Source organism: Oncorhynchus mykiss, chromosome 23, assembly GCF_057628025.1.
Source record: "Oncorhynchus mykiss isolate SJ-2025 chromosome 23, ASM5762802v1, whole genome shotgun sequence".
NCBI lineage: Eukaryota > Metazoa > Chordata > Actinopteri > Salmoniformes > Salmonidae > Oncorhynchus > Oncorhynchus mykiss.
Genome location: NC_143044.1, coordinates 2,177,501 through 2,203,284, shown reverse-complemented (window position 1 = coordinate 2,203,284; position 25,784 = coordinate 2,177,501). Strand labels below are relative to the sequence as shown.

Sequence of the window (25,784 nt, the reverse complement as noted above, 5' to 3'; positions counted from 1 at the left end):
GGAAGAGAAGGAGAGGTGGATGAGTGGAGGAGAGAGAGAGAGAGCAGTGGATGAGTGAAGTGGAGGATAGGAGGGTTCTTATTGGTTGAGATCCTAATGTCACAACATTGAATTCTCCCAAGAAACATTACCATCATAATCACACTATCAGCAGTGGCAGTCTAATCATGCCAAGTACTGTATGTGTGTGTGTGTGGGGGGGGGCTCTAAGGGGGGGGGGGCTCTAAGAATAGTGCTCCTGGATTAATAAGCGTGTAAAGGCCTGTGTATCTGACAACAGCTCATCAGGACACACAGCCACATCAGCCAGCTAGCTGAGAGACAGTTGATAAGACCTCCTACTGTTTTTTTGTTAATTCTTCTGTCAGAAACATTAGTAAAACACGCTGCTCGTTGTCTGAGCTTTAAACAGCCCTGGGTTACCACAGGGTTACAACTGACTAACACAAACACACACATTAAACTAACTACAACAGATGAGATTCTGATGGCAGATGGGAGGTATTGGAATCCCATAGACTATCTGGACGATAATAAAATATAGATCTCTCTCAAAGTGTGGGACTTTTCTGGTTGAGAAGACGTCATACTGGATCAACTGGTCTTTGTAACATGTTAAAGACGTCTTTTTTATGACAAAACCTCATGGGAAGAACGTCACATTTTGGTTGATATCTGGTCAGATCTGATTAAAACATGATAAGTATTTATATTTCTGGTTGCTAAAAATACATTATTTAACCAGTATACAACCTGACTCACCTCTTCATCAGGCTCCAGCTCCTGTAGTATGGTGTGTGTGTGGCTGCAGGTGTGTGTATGTGAGCAGGGCTCAGGGGTGGTGGACGCTGGGGTGAAGAGCTCAGTGAGAGGTGCAGTAGTCTCAGTCAGGACAGGGAAAAAGGTTAGGCGGTTACAGTCCTCTCCACCATCCTCCTCTTCCTCTGTCCCTGGCTCAAACAGGATCCTTGACTCTGGAACACATACAGAGACACATGAGTGTGGGCACAGGTGCTAAGTGGGTAGAGCACAGAACTTGCAATGCCAAGATTGTTGGTTCGATTCCCACTGAGGCCATCCATATGAAAAATGGATGCACGCATGACTGTAAGTTGCTTTGGATAAAATTGTCTGCTAAATGACATATTTTATTATGTCAGGTGTGTGTCTGTGGTCTTACCTGAGTCAGTCTCTGTCCTTCCTTTGCTCTCCTCTGGCAGACCATTTCTCACACACATATCTGCCAACTACACAGCAACACAGAGAGGAAAGATGAAGCAAATACGATGGCGCCGTAGGGGAGGGCTGCCATCTTACCGGCTCTCAACCAACCATGCTATTTTGTTTATTTTTTTGCGTTGTTCGTAACTTGTTTTGTACATAATGTTGCTGCTACCGTCTCTTATGACTGAAAAAAGCTTCTGGACATCAGAACTGCGATTGCTCACCTCAAACTGAAAGAAGAGTTCTTCTTCAATGAGTCGGAGGGGAGGGATATACTACTACAGACACCCGACTAGGCCCAGATCCCCGTAATTCGCTGGATAAGAAAACTGAGATTTCGTGGAAAAAGATCCGGGTGCCTTGTGAGGATCAGGCAACGAGTGGCTAACTTGCCCTTGCCTTCCGTCCTGCTAGCTAATGTTCAATCGTTGGAAAATAAATGGGGACGAGCTGAAAGCATGTATATCCTACCAACGAGTCGTGGCTGAATGACGACATTAAGAAAGTACAGCTGGCGGGTTACACACTCCATCGGCAGGACAGAACAGCAGCCTCTGGTAAGACATGGGGTGGGGGCCTATGCATATATGTGAACAACAGCTGGTGCACGATATCTAAGAAAGTCTCAAGGTTTTGCTCGCCTGAGGTAGAGTATATCATGACAAGCTGTAGAATGAACTGTCTACCTAGAGAGTTGTCATCTGTATTTTTAGTAGCTGTCAACATACTACCACAGTCCGCTGCTGGCACTAAAAACTGTGTTCAAACGCTCATCCAGAGGCGGCGCTCCTAGTGGCCAGGAACTTTAATGCAGGGAAATTTAAATAACTTTTACCTAATTTCTATCAGCATGTTAAAAGTGCAACCAGAGGAACAAAAAATTGTAGACCACCGTTACTCCACACACAGAGACGCGTACAAAGCTGTCCCTCGCCCTCCATTTGGCATATCTGACCATAATTCTATCCTCCTGATTCCTGCTTACAAGCAAAAATAAATGCAGGAAGCACCAGTGACTCGGTCTATAAAAAAGTGGTCAGATGAAGCAGATGCTAAAATACAGGACTGCTTTGCTAGCACAGACTGGAACGAATTGCAAAAATCTCTGAAGCTGGAGACTCACATCTCCCTCACTAGCTTTAAGCACCAGCTGTCAGAGCAGTTTACAGATCACTGCACCTGTACTTAGCCTGTAAACAGCCCATCTACCTACCTCATCCCCATACTGGTATTTATTTATTTATTTTGCTCCTTTGCACCCCAGTATTTCTACCTGCACATTCATCTTCTGCCGATCTACCATTCCAGTGTTTAATTGCTATATTGTAATTACTTCGCCACCATGGCCTATTTATTTTCTTAACTTACCTCATTTGCACTCACTGTATATAGACTTTTTGTTTTCTTTTGTTCTACTGTATTATTGACTGTATGTTTTGTTTATTCCATGTGTAACTCTCTGTTGTTGTATGTGTCAAATTGCTACGCTTTATCTTGGCCCGGTCGCAGTTGCAAATGAGAACTTGTTCTCAACTAGCCTACCTGGTTAAATAAAGGTGAAATAAAATAAAAATAAAAAATGTTCAGGAATTCTCATTTACAACTGCGACCTGGCCAAGATAAAGCAAAGCATTGCGACAAAAACAACAACAAAGACTTACACATAAACAAACGTACAGTCAATAACATAATAGAAAAATCGATGTACATTGGGTGCAAATGTAGAAGAGTATAGAGGTAAGGCAATAAATAATTACAATTTAACATTAACCCTGGAGTGATAGATGTGCCGATGATGATGTGCAAGTAGCGATACTGGGGTGCAAAAGAGCAACAGGATAAGTAACAATATGGGGATGAGGTAGTTGGGTGTGTTATTTACAGATTGGCTGTGTACAGGTACAGTGATCGGTAAGCTGCTCTGACAGCTGATGCTTAAAGTTAGAGAGGGAGATTTAAGGCTTCAGTGATGTTTGCAATTCATTCTAGTTATTGGCAGCAGAGAACTGGAAGGAAAGGCGGCCAAAGTAAGAGTTGGCTTTGGGGATGACTAGTGAAATATTCCTGTTGGAGCGAGTGCTACGGGTGGGTGTTGCTATGGTGACCAGTGAGCTGAGATAAAGCTGGACTTTACCTAGCAAAGACTTATAGATGACCTGGAGCCAGTGAGTCTGGCGATGAATATGTAGTGAGGGCCAGCCAACGAGAGCATACAGATCGCAGTGGTGAGTAGCATATGGAGCTTTGGTGACAAAATGGATGACACTGTGATAGACTACATCCAGTTTGCTGAGTAGAGTGTTGGAGGCAATTTTGTAAATTACATCGCCGAAGTCGAGGATCGGCAGGATAGTCAGTTTTATGAGGGTATGTTTGGCAGCATGAGTGAAGGAGGCTTTGTTGCAAAATAGGAAGCCGACTCTAGATTTAATTTTGGATTAGAGATGCTTAACATGAGTCTGGAAGGACGGTTTACAGTCTAGCCAGACACCTAGGTATTTGTTGTTGTCCACATATTCTAAGTCAGAACCGTCCAGAGTAGTGATGCTAGTCGTGCGGAGGGTGCGGGCAGCAATCGGTTGAAGAGCATGCACTTAGATTTACTAGCGTTTAAAAGCAGTTGGAGTGGCCACGGTAGGAGTGTTGTATGGCATTGAAGCTCGTTTGGAGGTTTGTTAGCACAGTGTCCAAAGAAGGGCCAGATGTATACAGAATGGTGTCGTCTGCGTAATGGTGGATCAGAGAATCACCAGCAGCAAGAATGACATTATTGATATATACAGTGAAAAGAGTCGGCCCGAGAATTGAACCCTGTGGCACCCCCATTGAGACTGCCAGAGTTCAGGACAACAGGCACTCCGATTTGACACACTGAACTCTGAGAAGTAATTAGCATGAACCAGGCGAGGCAGTCATTTGAGAAGCCAAGGCTATTGAGTCTGCCAATTAGAATGTGGTGATTGACGAAAGCCTTGGCCAGGTCGATGAAGACGGCTGCACAATACTGTCTTTTATTGATTGCGGTTATGATATCGTTTCGAACCTGAAGTGCACCCATGACCAGCTCGGAAACCAGATTGCATAGCGGAGAAGGTACAGTGAGATTCTAAATGGTAGGTGATTTGTTTGTTAACTTAGCTTTTAAAGATTTTAGAAAGGCAGGGCAGGATAGATATAGATTTATAAAAGTTTGGTTCTAGATTGTCTCCCCCTTTGAAGAGGGGGATGTCCGCGGCAGCATTCCAATCTTTAGGGATCTCAGACGATACGAAAGAGGTTCAATAGGCTAGTAATAGGGTTTGCAACAATTTTGGCGGATAATTTTAGAAAAAAATTGTCTAGCCCAGCTGATTTGTAGAGATCCAGATTTTGCAGCTCTTTCAGAACATTAGCTGTCTGGATTTGGGTGAAGGAGAAGCGGGGTGGGGGAGGGGGCTTGGGCAAGTTGCTGCAGGGGGTACTGAGCTGTTGGCAGGGTTAGGGGTAGCCAGGTGGAAAGCATGGCCAGCCATGGAAAAATGCTTATTGAAATGATCGATTATCATAGATTTATCAGTGGTGACAGTGTTTCCTATCTTTAGTGCAGTGGGCAGCTGGGAGGAGGTGCTCTTTTTCTACATGGACTTTACAGTGTTCCAAAACTTTTTGAATTAGTTCTTACAGGATGCAAATTTTTGTTTGAAAAATCTAGCCTTAGCTTTCCTGACTGACTGAGTATATTGGTTCCTGTCTTCCCTGAAAGGCTGCATATCGCGAAGGGATATTTGATGCTGTTGCAGAACGCCACAGGATGTTTTATGCTGGTCAAGGGCAGTCAAGTCTGGAGTGAACCAAGGGCTATATCTGTTCTAAGTTCTACATTTTTTAAACTGGGCATGCTTATTTAAGATGGTGAGAAAAACACTCTTGAAGAGCAAGCGGGCATCCTCTACTGATGGGATGAGGTCAATATCCTTCCAGGATACCCGGGCCAGGTCGATTAGAAAGGCCTGCTCGCTGAAGTGTTTTAAGGAGCGTTTGACAGTGATGAGGGGTGGTCGTTTGACCGTGGACTCATTGTGCACGCAGGCAATGACGCAGTGTTCGCTGAGATCCTGGTTGAAGACAGCAGAGGTATATTTAGAGGGCAAGTTGGTCAGGATGATATCTAAGAGGATGCCCATGGTTACGGATTTAGGGTTGTACCTAGTAGGTTCCTTGATAATTTGTGTGAGATTGAAGGCATCTAGTTTAGATTGTAGGATGGTAGGGATGTTAAGCATGTCCCAGTTTAGGTCACCTAACTGTACAAACTCTGAAGATAGATGGGGGCGATCAATTTACATATGGTGTCCAAGGCACATTTGGGGCTGAAGGGGGTCTATAGCAAGCGGCAACGGTGAGAGACTTGTTTCTGGAAAGGTGGATTTTTAAAAGTAGAAGCTCAAATTGTTTGGGCACAGACCTGGATAGTATGACAGAACTCTGCAGGCTATCTCTGCTGTAGATTGCAGCTCCGCCCCCTTTGGCAGTTCTATCTTGTCGAAAAATGTTATAGTTAGGGATGGAAATTTCAGGATTTTTAGTGACCTTCCTAAGCCAGGATTCAGATACGTCTAGGATATCTGGGTTGGCGGAGAGTGTTAAAGCAGTGAATAAAACAAACTTAGGGAGGAGGCTTCTAATGTTAACATGCATGAATCCAAGGCTATTACGGTTACAGAAGTCAACAAATGAGAGTGCCTGGGGAATGGGAGTGATGCTGGGGGCTGCAGGGCTTGGGTTAACCTCTACATCACCAGAGGAACAGAGGAGGAGTAGGATAAGGGTACGGCTAAAGGCAATAAGAGTAAAAAGAGCATATATCTTGGTGCGGAAGAATAGATTCAAGGCATAATGTACAGTCAAGGGTATGGTTGGATGTGAGTACAGTGAAGGTAAACCTACAGTCTGTAGATGGAAATTGAGATTAAACATTTTATAAATATATGTGAAATATATGCGAAGAAAACGATATATACAAGGGACGGGACTAGCAAAACAGATGTCCGACAGCAACCCCATCTTGGAACGGGAGTGCATACCCCAACCAGAAGACATAGATTACATGTAAAATTCGCACTGAGCTAAAGGGTAGAGCTTCCGCTTCCAGGAGCGGGACTCTAACCCGGAAGCTTATAAGAAATCCCGCTCTGCCCTCCAATGAAACATCAAACAGGCAATGCGTCAATACAGGACTAAGATCAAATCATACTACACCGGCTCCGACGCTAATCGGATGTGGAAGGGCTTGCAAACTATTGCAGACTACAAAGGAAGCACAGCCGAGAGCTGCCCAGTGACACAAGCTAACCAGATGTGCTAAATAACTTATATGCTCACTTTGAAGCAAGTAACACTGAAACATGCATGAGAGCATCAGCTGTTCCGGACGACTGTGTGATCACACTCTCTGCAGTCGATGTGATTAAGAAAATCAAAAAGGTCAACATTCGCAAAGCCGCAAGGCCAGACGGATTACCAGGACGTGTACTCCGAGCATGCACTAACCAACTGGCAAGTGTCTTCACTGACATTTTCAACCTCTCCCTGTCTGACTCTGTAATACCAACATGCTTCAAGCAGACCAACATAGTCCCTGTGCCCAAGAACACGAAGGTAACCTGCCTAATGTCTAAACGACCTGTAGCACTCACATCTGTAGCCGTGAAATGCTTTTGCTCACATCAACACCATTTTTTTCAGAAACCCTAGACCCATTCCAATTTGCATACAGCACCAACAGATCCACAGATGATGCAATCTCTATTGCACTCCACACTGCCCTTTCACACCTGGACAAAAAGAACACCTATGTGAGAATGCTATTGATTGACTACAGCTCAGCGTTCAACACCATAGTGCCCTCGAAAAGCATGCACTGACCAACTGGCAAGTGTCTTCACTTACATTTTCAACCTCTCACTTCCCGAGTCTGTAATACCAACATGTTTTAAGCAGAACACCATAGTCCTTGTTTCCAAAAACACTAAGGTAACCTGCCTAAACGACTACCGACCAGTAGCACTCACATCTGTAGCCATGAAGTGCCCTGTAAGGCTGATCATGGCTCACATTAACACCCTCATCCCAGAAACCTTAGGCCCACACCAATTTGCATACCTCCCCAACAGATCCACAGATGATGCAATCACAATCCACACGGCCCTTTCCCACCTGGACGAAGGAACACCTAAGGAACACCCACAATGCCATTCATTGACTACAGCTCAGCATTCAACACCATAGTGCCCTCAAAGATCATCAATAAGCTAAGGACCCTGGGACTAAACACTTCCTTCTGCAACTGGATTCTGGACTTCCTGACAGGCCGCCCCCAGGTGGTAAGGATAGGTAACAACACATCTACCACAGTGATCCTCAACACGGGGGCCTTTCAGGGGTGCGTGCTCAGCCCCCTCCTGTACTCCCTGTTCACTCATGACTACACGGCCAGGCACAACTCCAGATCCTCAAAAGGTTCTACAGCTGCACCATCGAGAGCATCCTGACGTGTTGTATCACTGCCTGGTATGGCAACTGCTCGGCCTCTGACTGCAAGGCACTACCGAGGGTACTGAGTACGGCCCAGTAGATCACCGGGGTCAAGCTTCCTGCCATCCAGGACCTCTATACCAGGCGGTGTCAGAGGAATGCCCCGCACATTGACATTGACTCTGTACCAGTACCCCCTGTATATAGCTCCGCTATTGTTATTTACTGCTGCTCTTACACTTTAATTATCTCTTACCTTTTTTGTATATATTCTTAAAACTGTATTGTTGGTTAAGTGCTTGTGAGTAAGCATTTCACTGTATGATCTACACCTGTTGTGTTCGGCGCATGTGACAAATACAGTTTTATTTGATTTGTTACACACTACTCAAAGAACAGCCATTACACTCATAAAACAACTGATTTCAACTGGGCACTAGTTAATTTAGCTGAGCCGATGATTTGTTCCTGTGAAAACTGATCCTAGATCAGCAATTCTACTTTGAGATGTTGATTTATGAATACGTTCCCCAGTGTCCACATGCCAGGAGGACTTCACATAATCAAAGATTTGCACTGATTCAAGTAGAAACAATGTTAATCATTGTTACTGTGTTCATTAATGACGTAGTGATGTAAAACCTAATGGAGAGAGACAGAAAGAGAGAGAACGCTATAGACTCGTAGAGAGAGAGAGGCTAACAAATAGGGAATAGAGAGATACAGTTGAGTGTGAGACAGCTATGGTATACAGTAAGGGCCAGTACCCGTTTGGAGTGTCGCTGCGCTCTCCTGCGGATGCGAGGCCTGGTGCGGTTGGGGCCTTCAGCTGCATCCTGGACCCAGCCTCGTGTCAGCACCACCCCCGGCCCCGGGCCGAACACACCCCTCTCCCTTAGCAGCTCCTCCTCCACACACAGCCACATAGTCCCCAACCGCTCCCACTCATAAACACTCAGCTGCAGGAGAGGGAAAGGAATGTAAAAATAAACATTGGGGGAGATAAGAAGAGCGTGAAAATTACGTATGGGGAACATTAGAGGCATGTCAGAATTATGTTGGGGAACAATAAGAGGAATGTAAAATTATGCTCGGGGAATGTAATAGGAATACTGTAGGAATGTAAAAATGTTCCACAAAAGGCTGTTCAATCACATTCTATATGGGCACAAAAGATCTCGCAGTACCTGTGTGTGGTTCTTCCTCAGCTTCTCAAACATCTCCTGACCTCTCTTCAAATGGGCCTCCATACAAGACAGGAACTCCTAGAAAGGAGGAGAGAGACAGAGAGACAAATCAAATCAAATGTTATGGTCACATACATGTTTAGCCGATGTTATTGCGGGTGTAGTTATTGTTTCTAGCTCCGGCAGAAATATTTAACAAGTAATATCTAACAATTTCACAACATATACCCAATACACACAAATCTAAGTAAAGGAATGGAATTAGGAATATGTAAATTAACAATGTCAGAGCTCAAGTGGCATTGCCAAACGTTTCTTCTCCGTAATGAGTTTGGATCTGAGTATCGCCTCGACAATTTCTAGAATGCAAACACATTCTGTTCTGATTGGTCCCAGAAACTGATGGGTTGGGCCAGAGCCAGAACACACGTGGTTAAAGCGACGTTTAGAAAATGTGTAAATTGTCTCCCAAGTGGCACAGTGGTCAAGGCACTGCATCACAGTGCGAGCTGTGCCACTAAAGATCCTGGTTCGAGTCCAGGCTCTGTCGCAGCCGGCCGTGACCAGGAGACCCATGAGGCGAAGCACAATTGGCCCAGCGTTGTCTGGGTTAGGGGAGGGTTTGGCTGGATGTTCTTGTCCCATCGCTCACTAGTGACTCCTGTGTCAGGCTGGGCACAATGCACGCTGACACGGTCGCTAGGTGTACAGGCACCTTGGTGCAGCTGGCAACCCAGCCAAGCAGTGCAGCTTGGCTGGGTTGTGTTTATGATGATGGACGGCTCTCGACCTTCGCCTCCCCCGAGTCCATGCGTTGCAGCAATGGGACAAGAAGATACCACGAAATAGGGGTAAAAAAATTATAATAAAAGACAATGTAACGTCAAAATGAGGTCTGTTGTACAAAAAAGTCATCTGCGATTGGATCATCTCTAACCAGAGTATGAAAGCCTGGTTAGAGATGATTTGATACTCTGGTTAGAGTTAGAGCCGAGAAGTAGCGCGAAAAATCATCTGTCCTTGGTTGCAACACTCACTAACAAGTTCCAAACTGCCTCTGAAAGAACGTCAGCACAAGAACTGTTCGTCGGGAGCTTCATTAATTGGTTTCCATGGCCGAGAATCCGCACACGAGCCTAAGATCAGCATGCGCAATGCCAAGTGTCGGCTGGAGTGGTGTAAACCTCGCCGTCATTGGACTCTGGAGCAGTGGAAAAGCGTTCTCTGTACTAAAGCCCATAGAAACGCATGAAATAACATATGATTTATTTGAGCCTATTATGAATAAGAAACAAGGTTTTGAAATGTCTGTCCTAAGTCTAAGAGATATTTTAAAAAACTCAGGAAATATATACAGTGCCTTCAGAAAGTATTCAGACCCCTTGACATTTTGCAAATTTTTTCACATTTTGCTAAGTTTTCTTCATCAATCTACACACAATACCCCATAATGACAAAGCAAAAACAGTCTTCTTGGGTATGACACTACAAGCTTGGCACACCTGTATTTGGGGAGTTTCTCCCATTCTTCTCTGCAGATGCCCTCAAGCTCTGTCAGCTTATATGGGGAGTGTTGCTGCACAGCTATTTTCAGGTCTCTTCAGAGATGTTTGATTGGGTTCAAGTACGGGCTCTGGCTGGGCCACTCAAGGACATCAAATCAAATCAAATTTGATTTGTCACATTCGTTGAATACAACAGGTGTAGACCTCACAGTGAAATGCTTACATACAAGCCCTTAACCAACAATGCAGTTTTAAGAAAAATAAGAGTTAAGTAAACCAGCTGGTGATGCAACCAGCTGGTGATGGTGCATCTGTACAACCAACTTTTTTCAGTTTTCCGAGGGGGAATAGGCTTTGTCGTGCCCTCTTCACGACTGTATTGGTGTGTTTGGACCATGACAGTTTGTTGGTGATGTGGACACTAAGGAACTTGAAGTTCTCAACCTGCTCCACTACAGTTGTCCTGGCATCACACGGCAGGGTCTCTGACCTCCTTCCTATAGGCTGTCTCATTGTTGTCTGTGATCAGGCCTACCACTGGAGTTGTGCCTGGCCATGCAGTCATGAGTGAACAGGGAGTATAGGAGGGGACTGAGCACGCACCCCTGAGGGGCCACCCTGTTGAGGATCAGCGTGGCGGATGTGTTGTTACCTACCCTTACCACCTGGGGATGGCCTGTCAGGACGTCCAGGATCCAGTTGCAGAGGGAGGTGTTCAATCCCATGGTCCTTAGCTTAGTAATGAGCTTCGAGGGCACTATGGTGTTGAACACTGAGCTGTAGTCAATGAATAACATTCTCACATAGGTGTTCCTTTTGTCCAGGTGGGAAAGGTCAGTGTGGAGTGCAATAGACATTGCATCATCTGTGGATCTGTTGGGGCGGTATCTGGTATAATGGTGTTGACGTGAGCCATGACTAGCCTTTCAAAGCACTTCATAGCTACAGAGTGCTATGGGTTGGTAGTCATTTAGGCAGGTTACCTTAGTGTTACCTTAGTGTTCTTGGGCACATTCGGAGACTTGGCTGTGTGTTTAGGGTCAGTGAAGGTGAACCTTCACCCCCAGTCTGAGATCCTGAGCGCTCTAGAACAGGTGCACTTCAGTCGAGTCTCCTGACACATAGTGTTTGTGAGAGTCTCCCCGTTCCATAAAGTGGTCATAATAGTGTTGTAGGTTAAACCGTTCCGGCGCTACAGACTATTACATGAGAAGACCGATTTTCTGGATGTCTCATGATCTGACGAACACCGCTTGTTGCGGGGCCAATGTGATGAAAAATATATTCTGTTAAATCCTATTTCCTGACTGCTCTGCCTTTCAGAAGGTAGAGACCATTCATCAAGCAGTCAATGGTCTGTCAGCAGATGATATGATAAAGAAGAACACAAAAAAATCATGTTTTCATCAGATTTGTACTGCTAAAATTACCAACGCCTGTTTAGGTGGCTCGAGATACACACACACACACACACACTGTCTTGTATAGCTAACCTTGTGGGGACACACAATTCAGTCCCAATCAAAACATTTTTTTTTACCTTATCCCCAAAACCTAACCTTAACACTAACCCTAAACCTAACCCTCCTAATCTCCTAACCCTAAAACTAACACTAGCTCCTAACGCTAAACCTAATTCTAATGCTAATTTTAACCTTAATCCACTAGAAATAGTATTTGACCTTGTGGGGACAAACAAAACGTCCCCAGTTGGTCAACTGTTTGTTTACTATTCTTCTGGGGACGTCTAGTCCCCACAAGTATAGTCAAACACGTCCACATGCACCTAAAGCACCACACACACACACCAATGTCACTGTGCTGTGTGCGTTGGTCCATCCAGCCCTGTGGGTGTGTTTTGATTATGACTGTAAATGGATCTGGATTGTCCCATCTGACCACCCCTCAGTGGGCCCAGTAATTGATATCTGTTAGTTTTATCTGTAGTAATACACAGACACACACACACACACTCTCAGGCTGCTGTTGAAGGTTAAAGACGTGCTTTTTGTTGTTTTCCTCCCGAAACACACTGCCCACATCATTATTTCCTCCTGCAGATGAAGACGTCGCACCATCTGGATCAGGACGTGGAGACGTATTACTCATGCGCACAGGCATGAAATTACAGCATCTGTCTGTCTTTCAGTCTTGCCCCACAAACTGTGTTTGTTTGTGTGTGTGTGTGTACGTGCGTGTGTTACCTCCACAGTGCCAGTTTCTCTCCCCAGTCGTTTGTGGACAGAGCGAAAAGCAGAGCTGATTACACTATCTTTCCTCTGGGTGGTGCTAGTCAGCTTCCTCTTCACATTGCCTGACGGGACAAAAACCATCAACCCTTCAGTCAGACATACAAGTGCAAATACAAGTACAAATAAAAGTGCAGGCCTGAGTATATTACAAGATTGGTAGATCATACTGATGTGGTTCACTTTTTCAGGTATAAAGATCTGATATTCTGTGCAGGCCTGCGTCTCACCTGTGTGTATACATGAGTGATGTGTATGTACGTCAATTAATGTGTGTGGTTTCACCTGTGTGTATACCCGAGTGATGTCTGTCTACGTCCATGCCTGTGTGTGGTCTCACCTGTGTATAACTGCCACACCTTGAGTGCTGTCTCCTCCCACAGCGGGCTGATGTCACTCATGCTGACAGGTCCCATCCTCTGCGTCTGATTAGCTGAGAGCTCAATCTTGTAGGTGTCTTCTAGAATGGTGCGTCTCTCAGTAAGGATCTTAGACCACACAGACTCTACTTGGGACATCAGCTCTGTAACACACACACACATTCAGCTCACTCTCATGGGTTATGGATGCAGGCCTTGACCAGGGACAACAGCTCAGCTGTCACTACTGTCACACATACACACACAGTCCCACCTGTGTCTGAATCAGGTACTTGGCTGAGTGTGGTAGTGTGGCTGGTCTTGAGAGGGAACAGATGAGACAGGATTCTCCGCTGGTGTTTCTTGTGACTTTCAAACCCAAAGCCTTCTGGGTAGCTGTAGGGCACACAAACAATACCCCATAGCATAGACCTACAATTAATACAAAGCCAGTGGCGACGCGTCATTAAGGGCAGGTGGGGCTGAGGCCACCTGTTTTGAGCCCCACCTGTTTAGCTAAAATAATAATAATAATAACAATAATAATAAATATATACAGTGCCTTGCGAAAGTATTCGGCCCCCTTGAACTTTGCGACCTTTTGCCACATTTCAGGCTTCAAACATAAAGATATAAAACTGTATTTTTTTGTGAAGAATCAACAACAAGTGGGACACAATCATGAAGTGGAACGACATTTATTGGATATTTCAAACTTTTTTAACAAATCAAAAACTGAAAAATTGGGCGTGCAAAATTATTCAGCCCCTTTACTTTCAGTGCAGCAAACTCTCTCCATAAGTTCAGTGAGGATCTCTGAATGATCCAATGTTGACCTAAATGACTAATGATGATAAATACAATCCACCTGTGTGTAATCAAGTCTCCGTATAAATGCACCTGCACTGTGATAGTCTCAGAGGTCCGTCAAAAGCACAGAGAGCATCATGAAGAACAAGGAACACACCAGGCAGGTTCGAGATACTGTTGTGAAGAAGTTTAAAGCCGGATTTGGATACAAAAAGATTTCCCAAGCTTTAAACATCCCAAGGAGCACTGTGCAAGCGATAATATTGAAATGGAAGGAGTATCAGACCACTGCAAATCTACCAAGACCTGGCCGTCCCTCTAAACTTTCAGCTCATACAAGGAGAAGACTGATCAGAGATGCAGCCAAGAGGCCCATGATCACTCTGGATGCAATGCAGAGATCTACAGCTGAGGTGGGAGACTCTGTCCATAGGACAACAATCAGTCGTATATTGTACAAATCTGGCCTTTATGGAAGAGTGGCAAGAAGAAAGCCATTTCTTAAAGATATCCATAAAAAGTGTTGTTTAAAGTTTGCCACAAGCCACCTGGGAGACACACCAAACATGTGGAAGAAGGTGCTCTGGTCAGATGAAACCAAAATTGAACTTTTTGGCAACAATGCAAAACGTTATGTTTGGCGTAAAAGCAACACAGCTGAACACACCATCCCCACTGTCAAAAATGGTGGTGGCAGCATCATGGTTTGGGCCTGCTTTTCTTCAGCAGGGACAGGGAAGATGGTTAAAATTGATGGGAAGATGGATGGAGCCAAATACAGGACCATTCTGGAAGAAAACCTGATGGAGTCTGGGAGACTGGGACTGAGATTTGTCTTCCAACAAGACAATGATCCAAAACATAAAGCAAAATCTACAATGGAATGGTTCAAAAATAAACATATCCAGGTGTTGGAATGGCCAAGTCAAAGTCCAAACCGGAATCCAATCGAGAATCTGTGGAAAGAACTGAAAACTGCTGTTCACAAATGCTCTCCATCCAACCTCACTGAGCTCGAGCTGTTTTGCAAGCAGGAATGGGAAAAAATGTCAGTCTCTCGATGTGCAAAACTGATAGAGACATACCCCAAGCGACTTACAGCTGTAATCGCAGCAAAAGGTGGCGCTACAAAGTATTAACTTAAGGGGGCTGAATAATTAAGGGGGCTGAATAATTTTGCACCCAATTTTTCAGTTTTTGATTTGTTAAAAAAGTTTGAAATATCCAATAAATGTCGTTCCACTTCATGATTGTGTCCCACTTGTTGTTGATTCTTCACAAAAAAATACAGTTTTATATCTTATGTTTGAAGCCTGAAATGTGGCAAAAGGTCGCAAAGTTCAAGGGGGCCGAATACTTTCACAGGGCACTGTATATATATAAATATATTTATATATATACACACATACACATAATTTTAGTTGTCTGTTTTTACCAAGATGGCGTAGCAGTGAAGACGTGTTTTGTTCGTTACTCGTGTATTTTTCGTATTTTTTTTGTATATATATTTCAATTTTATTTTCAATCTCTTTTCGATTTTTAATTTGATTATACCTTCCGGTAACCTGTCTCACCCAATGTGATACGGTATCGCTATTATTTTTAATTTTAGAACACATTCAAGAACCTCCAGAAGCTAACCAGCTAATTAGCTATTCAGTCATTGTTAGCCATTGCTAGCGGCTTTTTTGTTCTTAGCCTGGATAATACTCGCCAGTCTACTAGTATTGGACTATCTCTCCACAACAACGCCGGATTCCTGCCGTAATCCCTGGACCACTACTTCTGATCTTCACAGCTAGCTTGCAGCTAGCTAGCTCACCGTGGCACCTAGTACCGAAGCTATCCCTGAGGCCCTACTACCGGCCTAATCAGCTGTTCACCCGAACCCCACTCATAAACGGCTAGAGCCCGATACTCCACCGGATCTTTGCTGTAAACTCTGGATCTCGGCACCGGATCACCGCTGCTACCGATTGGCTATAGTGGCTAACGCCACTGCCACGAAGCTAGCACCAGTTAGCCGTGAGCAAGGCGCATCTCCCGGCCAGCAAACTAAATTCTACAATACCTCTGTCGCCATCTGGCTTGGATTCTCTGTCGACACGGCGCCCCGCCACACCACCACGACTGGTCTGCCGACAAATACTCCATCCGCTGTGCCTTCAACTGGCCTGCGTCGGAGGGCTACTAACTTTAAACGCCTTGTCGCCTGCTAACGTAGTGGCGGGTTCCCTGTTCCATCTACTGCTGCCCCCTGGACACTATGATCACTTGGCTACATAGCTGATGCCTGCTGGACTGTCCATTAATCACGGTACTCCATTTTGTTTATATATTTTTTTATCTGTCGGCCCCAGCCGCAAACTCAGACTCTGTGTGTAGTTAATCCGACCCTCTCTGCCTAGTCATCACCATTTTACCTGCTGTTGTTGTGTTAGCTGATTAGCTGTTGTTGTCTCACCTGTTGTTTTAGCTAGCTCTCCCAATCAAGACCTGCGATTACTTTATGCCTCGCTGTATGTCTCTCTCAAATGTCAATATGTCTTGTATACTGTTGTTCAGGTTAGTTATCGTTGTTTTAGTTTACAATGGAGCCCCTAGTTCCACTCTTCATACCTCTGATACCTCCTTTGTCCCACCTCCCACACTTCCGGTAATCTCACCCATTACAACCAGCATGTCCAGAGATACAACCTCTCTTATCATCACCCAGTGCCTGGGCTTACCTCCACTGTACCCGCACCCCACCATACCCCTGTCTGCGCATTATGCCCTGAATATATTCTAACATGCCCAGAAATCTGCTCCTTTTATTCTTTGTCCCCAACGCTCTAGGCGAACAGTTTTGATAGCCTTTAGCCGCACCATCATATTACTCCTCCTCTGTTCCACGGGTGAGTTGGAGGTAAACCCAGGCCCTGCATGTCCCCAGGCACCCTCATTTGTTGACTTCTGTGATCAAAAAAGCCTTGGTTTCATGCATGTCAACATCAGAAGCCTCCTCCCTAAGTTTGTTTTACTCACTGCTTAGGCACACTCTGCCAACCCTGATGTCCTTGCCGTGTCTGAATCCTGGCTTCGGAAGGCCACCAAACATTTTGAGATTTCCATACTCAACTATAACATTTTCCGTCAAGATAGAACTGCCAAAGGGGGAGGAGTTGCAGTCTACTGCAGAGATAGCCTGCAAAGTAATGTCATACTTTCCAGGTCCCTACCCAAACAGTTCCAACTAAACATTTTTTTAATTACTCTCTCCAGAAATAAGTCTCTCACTGATGCCGCCTGCTACCGACCCCCCTCAGCTCCCAGCTGTACCTTGGACACCATTTGTGAATTGATCGCCCCCATCTAGCTTCAGAGTTTGTTCTGTTAGGTGACCTAAACTGGGATATGCTTAACACCCCGGCTGTCCTACAATCTAAGCTAGATGCCCTCAATCTCACACAAATCATCAATGAACCCACCAGGTACAACCCTAAATCTGTAAACATGGGCACCCTCATAGACGTTATCCTGACCAACTGGCCCTCCAAATACACCTCCGCTGTCTTCAACCAGGATCTTAGCGATCACTACCTCATTGCCTGTATCCGCTACGGGTCCGCAATCAAACGACCACCCCTCATCACTGCAAACGCTGCCTAAACCACTTCTGCGAGCCGGCCTTTCTAATCGACCTGGCCTGGATATCCTGGAAGGATATTGACCTCATCCCGTCAGTTGAGGATGCCTGGTCATTCTTTAAAAGTAACTTCCTCACCATCTAAGATAAGCATGATCCGTAAAAAAAATGCAGAACTAAGAACAGATATAGCCCTTGGTTCACTCCAGACCTGACTGCCCTCGACCAGCACAAAACATCCTGTGGCAGACTGCAATAGTATCGAATAGTCCCCGCGATATGCAACTGTTCAGGGAAGTCAGGAACCAATACACGTAGTCAGTCAGGAAAGCAAAGGCCAGCTTTTTCAAGCAGAAATTTGCATCCTGTAGCTCTAACTCCAAAAAGTTCTGGGACACTGTAAAGTCCATGGAGAACAAGAGCACCTCCTCCCAGCTGCCCACTGCACTGAGGCTAGGTAACACGGTCACCACCGATAAATCCATGATAATCGAAAACTTCAACAAGCATTTCTCAATGGCTGGCCATGCCTTCCTCCTGGCTACTCCAAACTCGGCCAACAGCTCCGACCCCCCGCAGCTACTCGCCCAAGCCTCCCCAGCTTCTCCTTTACCCAAATCCAGATAGCAGATGTTCTAAAAGAGCTGCAAAACCTGGACCCGTACAAATCAGCTGGGCTGGACAATCTGGACCCTCTATTACTGAAACTATCTGCCGCCATTGTCACAACCCCTATTACCAGCCTGTTCAACCTCTCTTTCATATCGTCTGAGATCCCCTTCTTCAAAGGGGGAGATACCCTGGACCCAAACTGTTACAGACCTATATCCATCCTGCCCTGCCTATCTAAGGTCTTCGAAAGCCAAGTCAACAAACAGATCACCGACTATCTTGAATCCCACCGTACCTTCTCCGCTGTGCAATCTGGTTTCCGAGCCGGTCACGGGTGCCCCTCAGCCACGCTCAAGGTACTAAATGATATCATAACCGCCATCAATAAAAGACAGTACTGTGCAGCCGTCTTCATCGACCTGGCCAAGGCTTTCGACTCTGTCAATCACCATATTCTCATTGGCAGACTCAGTAGCCTCGGTTTTTCTAATGACTGCCATGCCTGGTTCACCAACTACTTTGCAGACAGAGTTCAGTCTGTCAAATTGGAGGGCATGTTGTCCGGTCCTCCGGCAGTCTCTACGGGGGTGCCACAGGGTTCAATTCTTGGGCCGACTCTTTTCTCTGTTTATATCAATGATGTTGCTCTTGCTGCGGGCGATTCCCTGATCCACCTCTATGCAGACGACACCATTCTGTATACTTCTGGCCCTTCCTTGGACACTTCTGGCCCTTCCTTGGACACTGTGCTATCTAACCTCTAAACGAGCTTCAATGCCATACAACACTCCTTCCGTGGCCTCCAACTGCTCTTAAACGCTAGTAAAACCAAATGCATGCTTTTCAACCGTTCGCTGCCTGCACCCGCACGCCCGACTAGCATCACCACCCTGGATGTTCCGACCTAGAATATGTGGACATCTATAAGTACCTAGGTGTCTGGCTAGACTGTAAACTCTCCTTCCAGACTTATATCAAACATCTCCAATCTAAAACCAAATCTAGAGTCGGCTTTCTATTACGCAACAAAGCCTCCTTCACTCACGCCGCCAAACTTACCCTAGTAAAACTGACTATCCTACCGATCCTCGACTTCGGCGATGTCATCTACAAAATAGCTTCCATTACTCTACTCAGCAAACTGGATGCAGTTTATCACAGTGCCATCCGTTTTAGTCCATGCTAGGTAAAGCTCCGCCTTATCTCAGTTCACTGGTCATGATGGCAACACCCACCCGTAGCACGCGCTCCAGCAGGTGTGTCTCACTGATCATCCCTAAAGCCAACACCTCATTTGGCCGCCTTTCCTTCCAGTTCTCTGCTGCCTGTGACTGGAATGAATTGCAAAAATCGCTGAAGTTGGAGACTTTTATCTCCCTCACCAACTTTAAACATCTGCTATCTGAGCAGCTAACCGATCGCTGCAGCTGTACATAGTCCATTGGTAAATAGCCCACCCAATTTACCTACCTCATCCCCATACTGTTTTTATTTATTTACTTTTCTGCTCTTTTGCACACCAGTGTCTCTACCTGCACATGACCATCTGATCATTTATCACTCCAGTGTTAATCTGCAAAATTGTAATTATTCGCCTACCTCCTCATGCCTTTTGCACACAATGTATACAGACTCTTTTTTTCTACTGTGTTATTGACTTGTTTATTGTTTACTCCATGTGTAACTCTGTGTTGTTGTCTGTTCACACTGCTATGCTTTATCTTGGCCAGGTCACAGTTGTAAATGTTCTCAACAATTTTGACGTGAAGACATGTCACAAATCAGTTTGCAAAAAATGTTACACGTGTTTCAGCCTAGCTCAGTGGTTTCTGTGGTGGTGGGGCAGCCAAAAGAAAATAGTGGTTGGTAATTTTCTCTAGTTGCTCTGTGATTGGCTCAGTGTTCTGTCACTCATGGGGACACTTCGTCACAGCTAAATCTACAGGAAGAGTTTGAAAATTCAAGCCCCTTGAGTGCTGCCATTGATTTACATTAGAAATGCCCATCCAAGAAGGCTGAAGGTCAATGGCCACAGAAAGAATTACGTCAAATCACGTGTCTTTACCGTAGCTTTGATTGGAAAGCTAGCAAGCTAGACAAGTAGTCATCGTCATGAATCAAGTTGACAATCTACTGGCAAATCCATTATAGATCAAATAAAATATAGATAAAACGTATCGGTGCTCATCAGCCATTGGACATAAACATTACACAACAAGTAGGAAATTGCTGTCAGGTGCGTGAATGAGGACCCAAAAGCGAATTAACAAACAGAGTTTCTTTAATGATGAACACACGTGGGCTCAGATGGACAGGTAGATTCCGACAGGACAGGACAAGGTTGCAGCAAACACGATGATAGTCTGGTTCAGGCATGAGACACACAAACAAGAATCCGACAAAGACAGGAGCAGAAACAGAGAGAGATATAGGGACCTAATCAGAGGGAAAAAGGGAACAGGTGGGAAAAGGGGTGAATGAGGTAGTCAGAGAAGACAAGGAACAGCTGGGGGAAAGAGGGACAGAAACGGTAACCTAGTACGACCAGCAGAGGGAGACAGGGTGAAAGGAAAGGACAGAAAGACACAACATGACAATACATGACAGTACCCCCCCACTCACCGAGCGCCTCCTGGCGCACTCGAGGAGGAAACCTGGCGGCAACGGAGGAAATCCTCGATCAGCGCACGGTCCAGCACGTCCCGAGAGGGAACCCAACTCCTCTCCTCAGGACCGTACCCCTCCCAATCTACGAGGTACTGGTGACTACGGCCCCGAGGACGCATGTCCAAAATCCTACGGACCCTGTAGATGGGTGCGCCCTCGACAAGGATGGGGGGGGGGGGGGAAGACGAGCGGGGGCGCGAAGAACGGGCTTGATACAGGAGACATGGAAGACCGGGTGGACGCGACGAAGGTATCGCGGAAGAAGAAGTCGAACTGCGACAGGATTAATGACCCGAGAAATACGGAACGGACCAATGAACCGCGGGGTCAACTTGCGAGAAGCCGTCTTAAGGGGAAGGTTCTGAGTGGAGAGCCAAACTCTCTGACCGCGACAATATCTAGGACTCTTAGTTCTACGCTTATTAGCAGCCCTCACAGTCTGCGTCCTATAACGGCAAAGTGCAGACCTGACCCTCTTCCAGGTGCGCTCGCAACGTTGGACAAAAGCCTGAGCGGAGGGGACGCTGGACTCGGCGAACTGAGATGAGAACAGCGGAGGCTGGTACCCGAGGCTACTCTGAAAAGGAGATAGCCCGGTCGCAGACGAAGGAAGCGAGTTGTGGGCGTATTCTGCCCAGGGGAGCTGTTCTGACCAAGACGCAGGGTTGCGAAAAGAAAGACTGCGTAAGATGCGACCAATAGTCTGATTGGCCCGTTCTGCTTGACCGTTAGACTGGGGGTGAAAGCCGGAAGAGAGACTGACGGAAGCCCCAATCAAACGGCAAAACTCCCTCCAAAATTGAGACGTGAATTGCGGACCTCTGTCCGAAACGACGTCTGACGGAAGGCCATGAATTCTGAAAACATTCTCGATGATGATTTGTGCCGTCTCTTTAGCAGAAGGAAGCTTAGCAAGGGGAATGAAATGAGCCGCCTTAGAGAACCTATCGACAACCGTAAGAATAACAGTCTTCCCCGCTGACGAAGGCAGTCCGGTGACAAAATCTAAGGCGATGTGAGACCACGGTCGAGAGGGAATGGGAAGCGGCCTGAGACGGCCGGCAGGAGGGGAGTTACCGGACTTAGTCTGCGCGCAGACCGAACAAGCAGCCACGAAACGACGCGTGTCATGCTCCCGGGTGGGCCACCAAAAACGCTGGCGAATGGAAGCAAGCGTACCCCGAACGCCAGGGTGGCCGGCTAACTTGGCAGAGTGAGCCCACTGAAGAACGGCCAGACGAGTAGGAACGGGAACGAAAAGAAGGTTCCTAGGACAAGCGCGCGGCGACGGAGTGTGAGTGAGCGCTTGCTTTACCTGCCTCTCAATTCCCCAGACAGTCAACCCGACAACACGCCCCTCAGGGAGAATCCCCTCGGGGTCAGTGGAGGCTACTGAAGAACTGAAGAGACGAGATAAAGCATCAGGCTTGGTGTTCTTAGAGCCCGGACGATAAGAAATCACGAACTCGAAACGAGCGAAAAACAGCGCCCAACGCGCCTGATGCGCATTAAGTCGTTTGGCAGAACGGATGTACTCAAGGTTCCTATGGTCAGTCCAAACGACAAAAGGAACGGTCGCCCCCTCCAACCACTGTCGCCATTCGCCTAGGGCTAACCGGATGGCGAGCAGTTCGCGGTTTCCCACATCATAGTTACGTTCCGACGGCGACAGGCGATGAGAAAAATACGCGCATGGGTGGACCTTGTCGTCAGAGAGGGAGCGCTGAGAAAGAATGGCTCCCACGCCCACCTCTGACGCGTCAACCTCGACAACGAACTGTCTAGAGACGTCAGGTGTAACAAGGATAGGAGCGGATGTAAAACGATTCTTGAGGAGATCAAAAGCTCCCTGGGCGGAAACGGACCACTTAAAGCACGTCTTGACAGAAGTAAGGGCTGTGAGAGGAGCTGCCACCTGACCGAAATTACGGATGAAACGACGATAGAAGTTCGCGAAGCCGAGAAAGCGCTGCAGCTCGACGCGTGACTTAGGGGCGGGCCAATCAATGACAGCTTGGACCTTAGCGGGATCCATCTTAATGCCTTCAGCGGAAATAACAGAACCGAGAAATGTGACGGAGGAGGCATGAAAAGTGCACTTCTCAGCCTTCACAAAAAGACAATTCTCTAAAAGGCGCTGGAGGACACGTCGAACGTGCTGAACATGAATCTGGAGTGACGGTGAAAAAATCAGGATATCGTCAAGGTAAACGAAAACAAAGATGTTCAGCATGTCTCTCAGGACATCATTGACTAATGCCTGAAAGACAGCTGGAGCGTTAGCGAGGCCGAAAGGAAGAACCCGGTATTCAAAGTGCCCTAACGGAGTGTTAAACGCCGTCTTCCACTCGTCCCCCTCCCTGATGCGCACGAGATGGTAAGCGTTACGAAGGTCCAACTTAGTGAAAAACCTGGCTCCCTGCAGGATCTCGAAGGCTGAAGACATAAGAGGAAGCGGATAACGATTCTTCACTGTTATGTCATTCAGCCCTCGATAATCTATGCAGGGGCGCAGAGACCCGTCCTTCTTCTTGACAAAAAAAAACCCCGCTCCGGCGGGAGAGGAGGAGGGGACTATGGTACCGGCGTCAAGAGCTACAGACAAATAATCCTCGAGAGCCTTACGTTCGGGAGCCGACAGAGAGTATAGTCTACCCCGGGGGGGAGTGGTTCCCGGAAGGAGATCAATACTACAATCATACGACCGGTGTGGAGGAAGAGAGGTGGCCCTGGACCGACTGAACACCGTGCGCAGATCGTGATATTCCTCCGGCACCCCTGTCAAATCACCAGGCTCCTCCTGTGAAGAAGAGACAGAGGAAACAGGAGGGATAGCAGACATTAAACATTTCACATGACAAGAGACGTTCCAGGAGAGGATAGAATTACTAGACCAATTAATGGAAGGATTATGACAAACTAGCCAGGGATGGCCCAAAACAACAGGTGTAAAAGGTGAACGAAAAATTAAAAAAGAAATGGTTTCGCTATGATTACCAGAAACAGTGAGGGTTAAAGGTAGCGTCTCACGCTGAATCCTGGGGAGAGGACTACCATCCAGGGCGAACAAGGCCGTGGACTCCCTTAACTGTCTGAGAGGAATGTCATGTTCCCGAGCCCAGGTCTCGTCCATAAAACAGCCCTCCGCCCCAGAGTCTATTAAGGCACTGCAGGAAGCTGACGAACCGGTCCAGCGTAGATGGACCGACAAGGTAGTGCAGGATCTTGAAGGAGAGACAGGAGTAGTAGCGCTCACCAGTAGCCCTCCGCTTACTGATGAGCTCTGGCTTTTACTGGACATGAAGTGACAAAATGACCAGCAGAACCGCAATAGAGAAAGAGGCGGTTGGTGATTCTCCGTTCCCTCTCCTTAGTCGAGATGCGGATACCTCCCAGCTGCATAGGCTCAGCTCCCGAGCCGGCAGAGGAAGATGGTAGTGATGCGGAGAGGGGGGCAACGGAGAACGCGAGCTCCTTTCCACGAGCTCGGTGACGAAGATCAACCCGTCGCTCAATGCAAATAGCGAGTTCAATCAAGGAATCCACGCTGGAAGGAACCTCCCGGGAGAGAATCTCATCCTTTACCTCTGCGCGGAGACCCTCCAGAAGACGAGCGAGCAAAGCCGGCTCGTTCCAGCCACTGGAGGCAGCAAGAGTGCGAAACTCAATAGAGTAGTCTGTTATGGATCGATTGCCTTGACATAGGGAAGACAGGGCCCTGGAAGCCTCCTCCCCAAAAACAGATCGATCAAAAACCCGTATCATCTCCTCCTTAAAGTCCTGATACTGGTTAGTACACTCAGCCCTTGCCTCCCAGATTGCCGTGCCCCACTCACGAGCCCGTCCAGTAAGGAGAGATATGACGTAGGCGACACGAGCAGTGCTCCTGGCGTAAGTGTTGGGCTGGAGAGAAAACACAATATCACACTGGGTGAGGAACGAGCGGCATTCAGTGGGCTCCCCAGAGTAACACGGCGGGTTATTGATTCTGGGCTCCGGAGATTCGAAAGCCCTGGAAGTGGCCGGTGGATCGAGGCGGAGATGGTGAACCTGTTCTGTGAGGTTGGAGACTTGGGTGGCCAGGGTCTCAACGGCATGTCGAGCAGCAGACAATTCCTGCTCGTGTCTGCCTAGCATCGCTCCCTGGATCTCGACGGCTGAGTGGAGAGGATCCGAAGTCGCTGGGTCCATTCTTGGTCGGATTCTTCTGTCAGGTGCGTGAATGAGGACCCAAAAGCGAATTAACAAACAGAGTTTCTTTAATGATGAACACACGTGGGCTCAGATGGACAGGTAGATTCCGACAGGACAGGACAAGGTTGCAGCAAACACGATGATAGTCTGGTTCAGGCATGAGACACACAAACAAGAATCCGACAAAGACAGGAGCAGAAACAGAGAGAGATATAGGGACCTAATCAGAGGGAAAAAGGGAACAGGTGGGAAAAGGGGTGAATGAGGTAGTCAGAGAAGACAAGGAACAGCTGGGGGAAAGAGGGACAGAAACGGTAACCTAGTACGACCAGCAGAGGGAGACAGGGTGAAAGGAAAGGACAGAAAGACACAACATGACAATACATGACAATTGCAAATTCAACAATGAGTGGTTTGGAAGGAATCAGGGGCTAACTGCAAGCTTTGCAAAGCAATCACTAGCCTGCTATTCAGTGGAGATTGTGGTCCAAGTCTGGGTTTAAGGGTCTCTTTTCCAAGCTCAAAAGGATACATTTTCTTATGCAACACCATGGGCCAGAAAAGGTTGAATACATTGGCCATGCTGTCAATCCAACATGACTTCTGCCGCATTCAAAACAACTGGAAACTCGGAACTGGGAAATCTCAGACTTCAGTGAGTTCAAGACAACTGGTCAATCTGAAAAAGATTTGCTCCGACGGGGAAGATATGTTTAGAACGGTATTCCAACTCGGAATTCCAAGTTGGCAACTCAGGCCTCTTTCTAAAGGTCCGACCTGAAGATCACTGATGTAATGATTCAATCTTGTTTTTGTTGTCTTGAAAGCACCATAAA

General features: G+C 46.7%; 1 protein-coding gene across 3 annotated transcripts in view; it reads right to left on the bottom strand.

Moving 5' to 3' along the window:
* wdfy4 (WDFY family member 4) overlaps positions 1–25,784 on the bottom strand; it is a 168,148-nt gene that overhangs the window by 48,505 nt on the left and 93,859 nt on the right. For all 3 annotated transcript variants that reach the window (XM_036960203.2, XM_036960204.2, XM_036960205.2), the window contains exons 40-46: positions 13,312–13,433; positions 13,019–13,201; positions 12,634–12,743; positions 8,925–9,002; positions 8,505–8,696; positions 1,181–1,247; positions 763–974 (exon numbers count right to left, since the gene is read on the bottom strand). In XM_036960203.2, the coding sequence (XP_036816098.2) occupies positions 763–974; positions 1,181–1,247; positions 8,505–8,696; positions 8,925–9,002; positions 12,634–12,743; positions 13,019–13,201; positions 13,312–13,433 (964 nt within the window). The remainder of the gene's footprint in view (positions 1–762; positions 975–1,180; positions 1,248–8,504; positions 8,697–8,924; positions 9,003–12,633; positions 12,744–13,018; positions 13,202–13,311; positions 13,434–25,784) is intronic.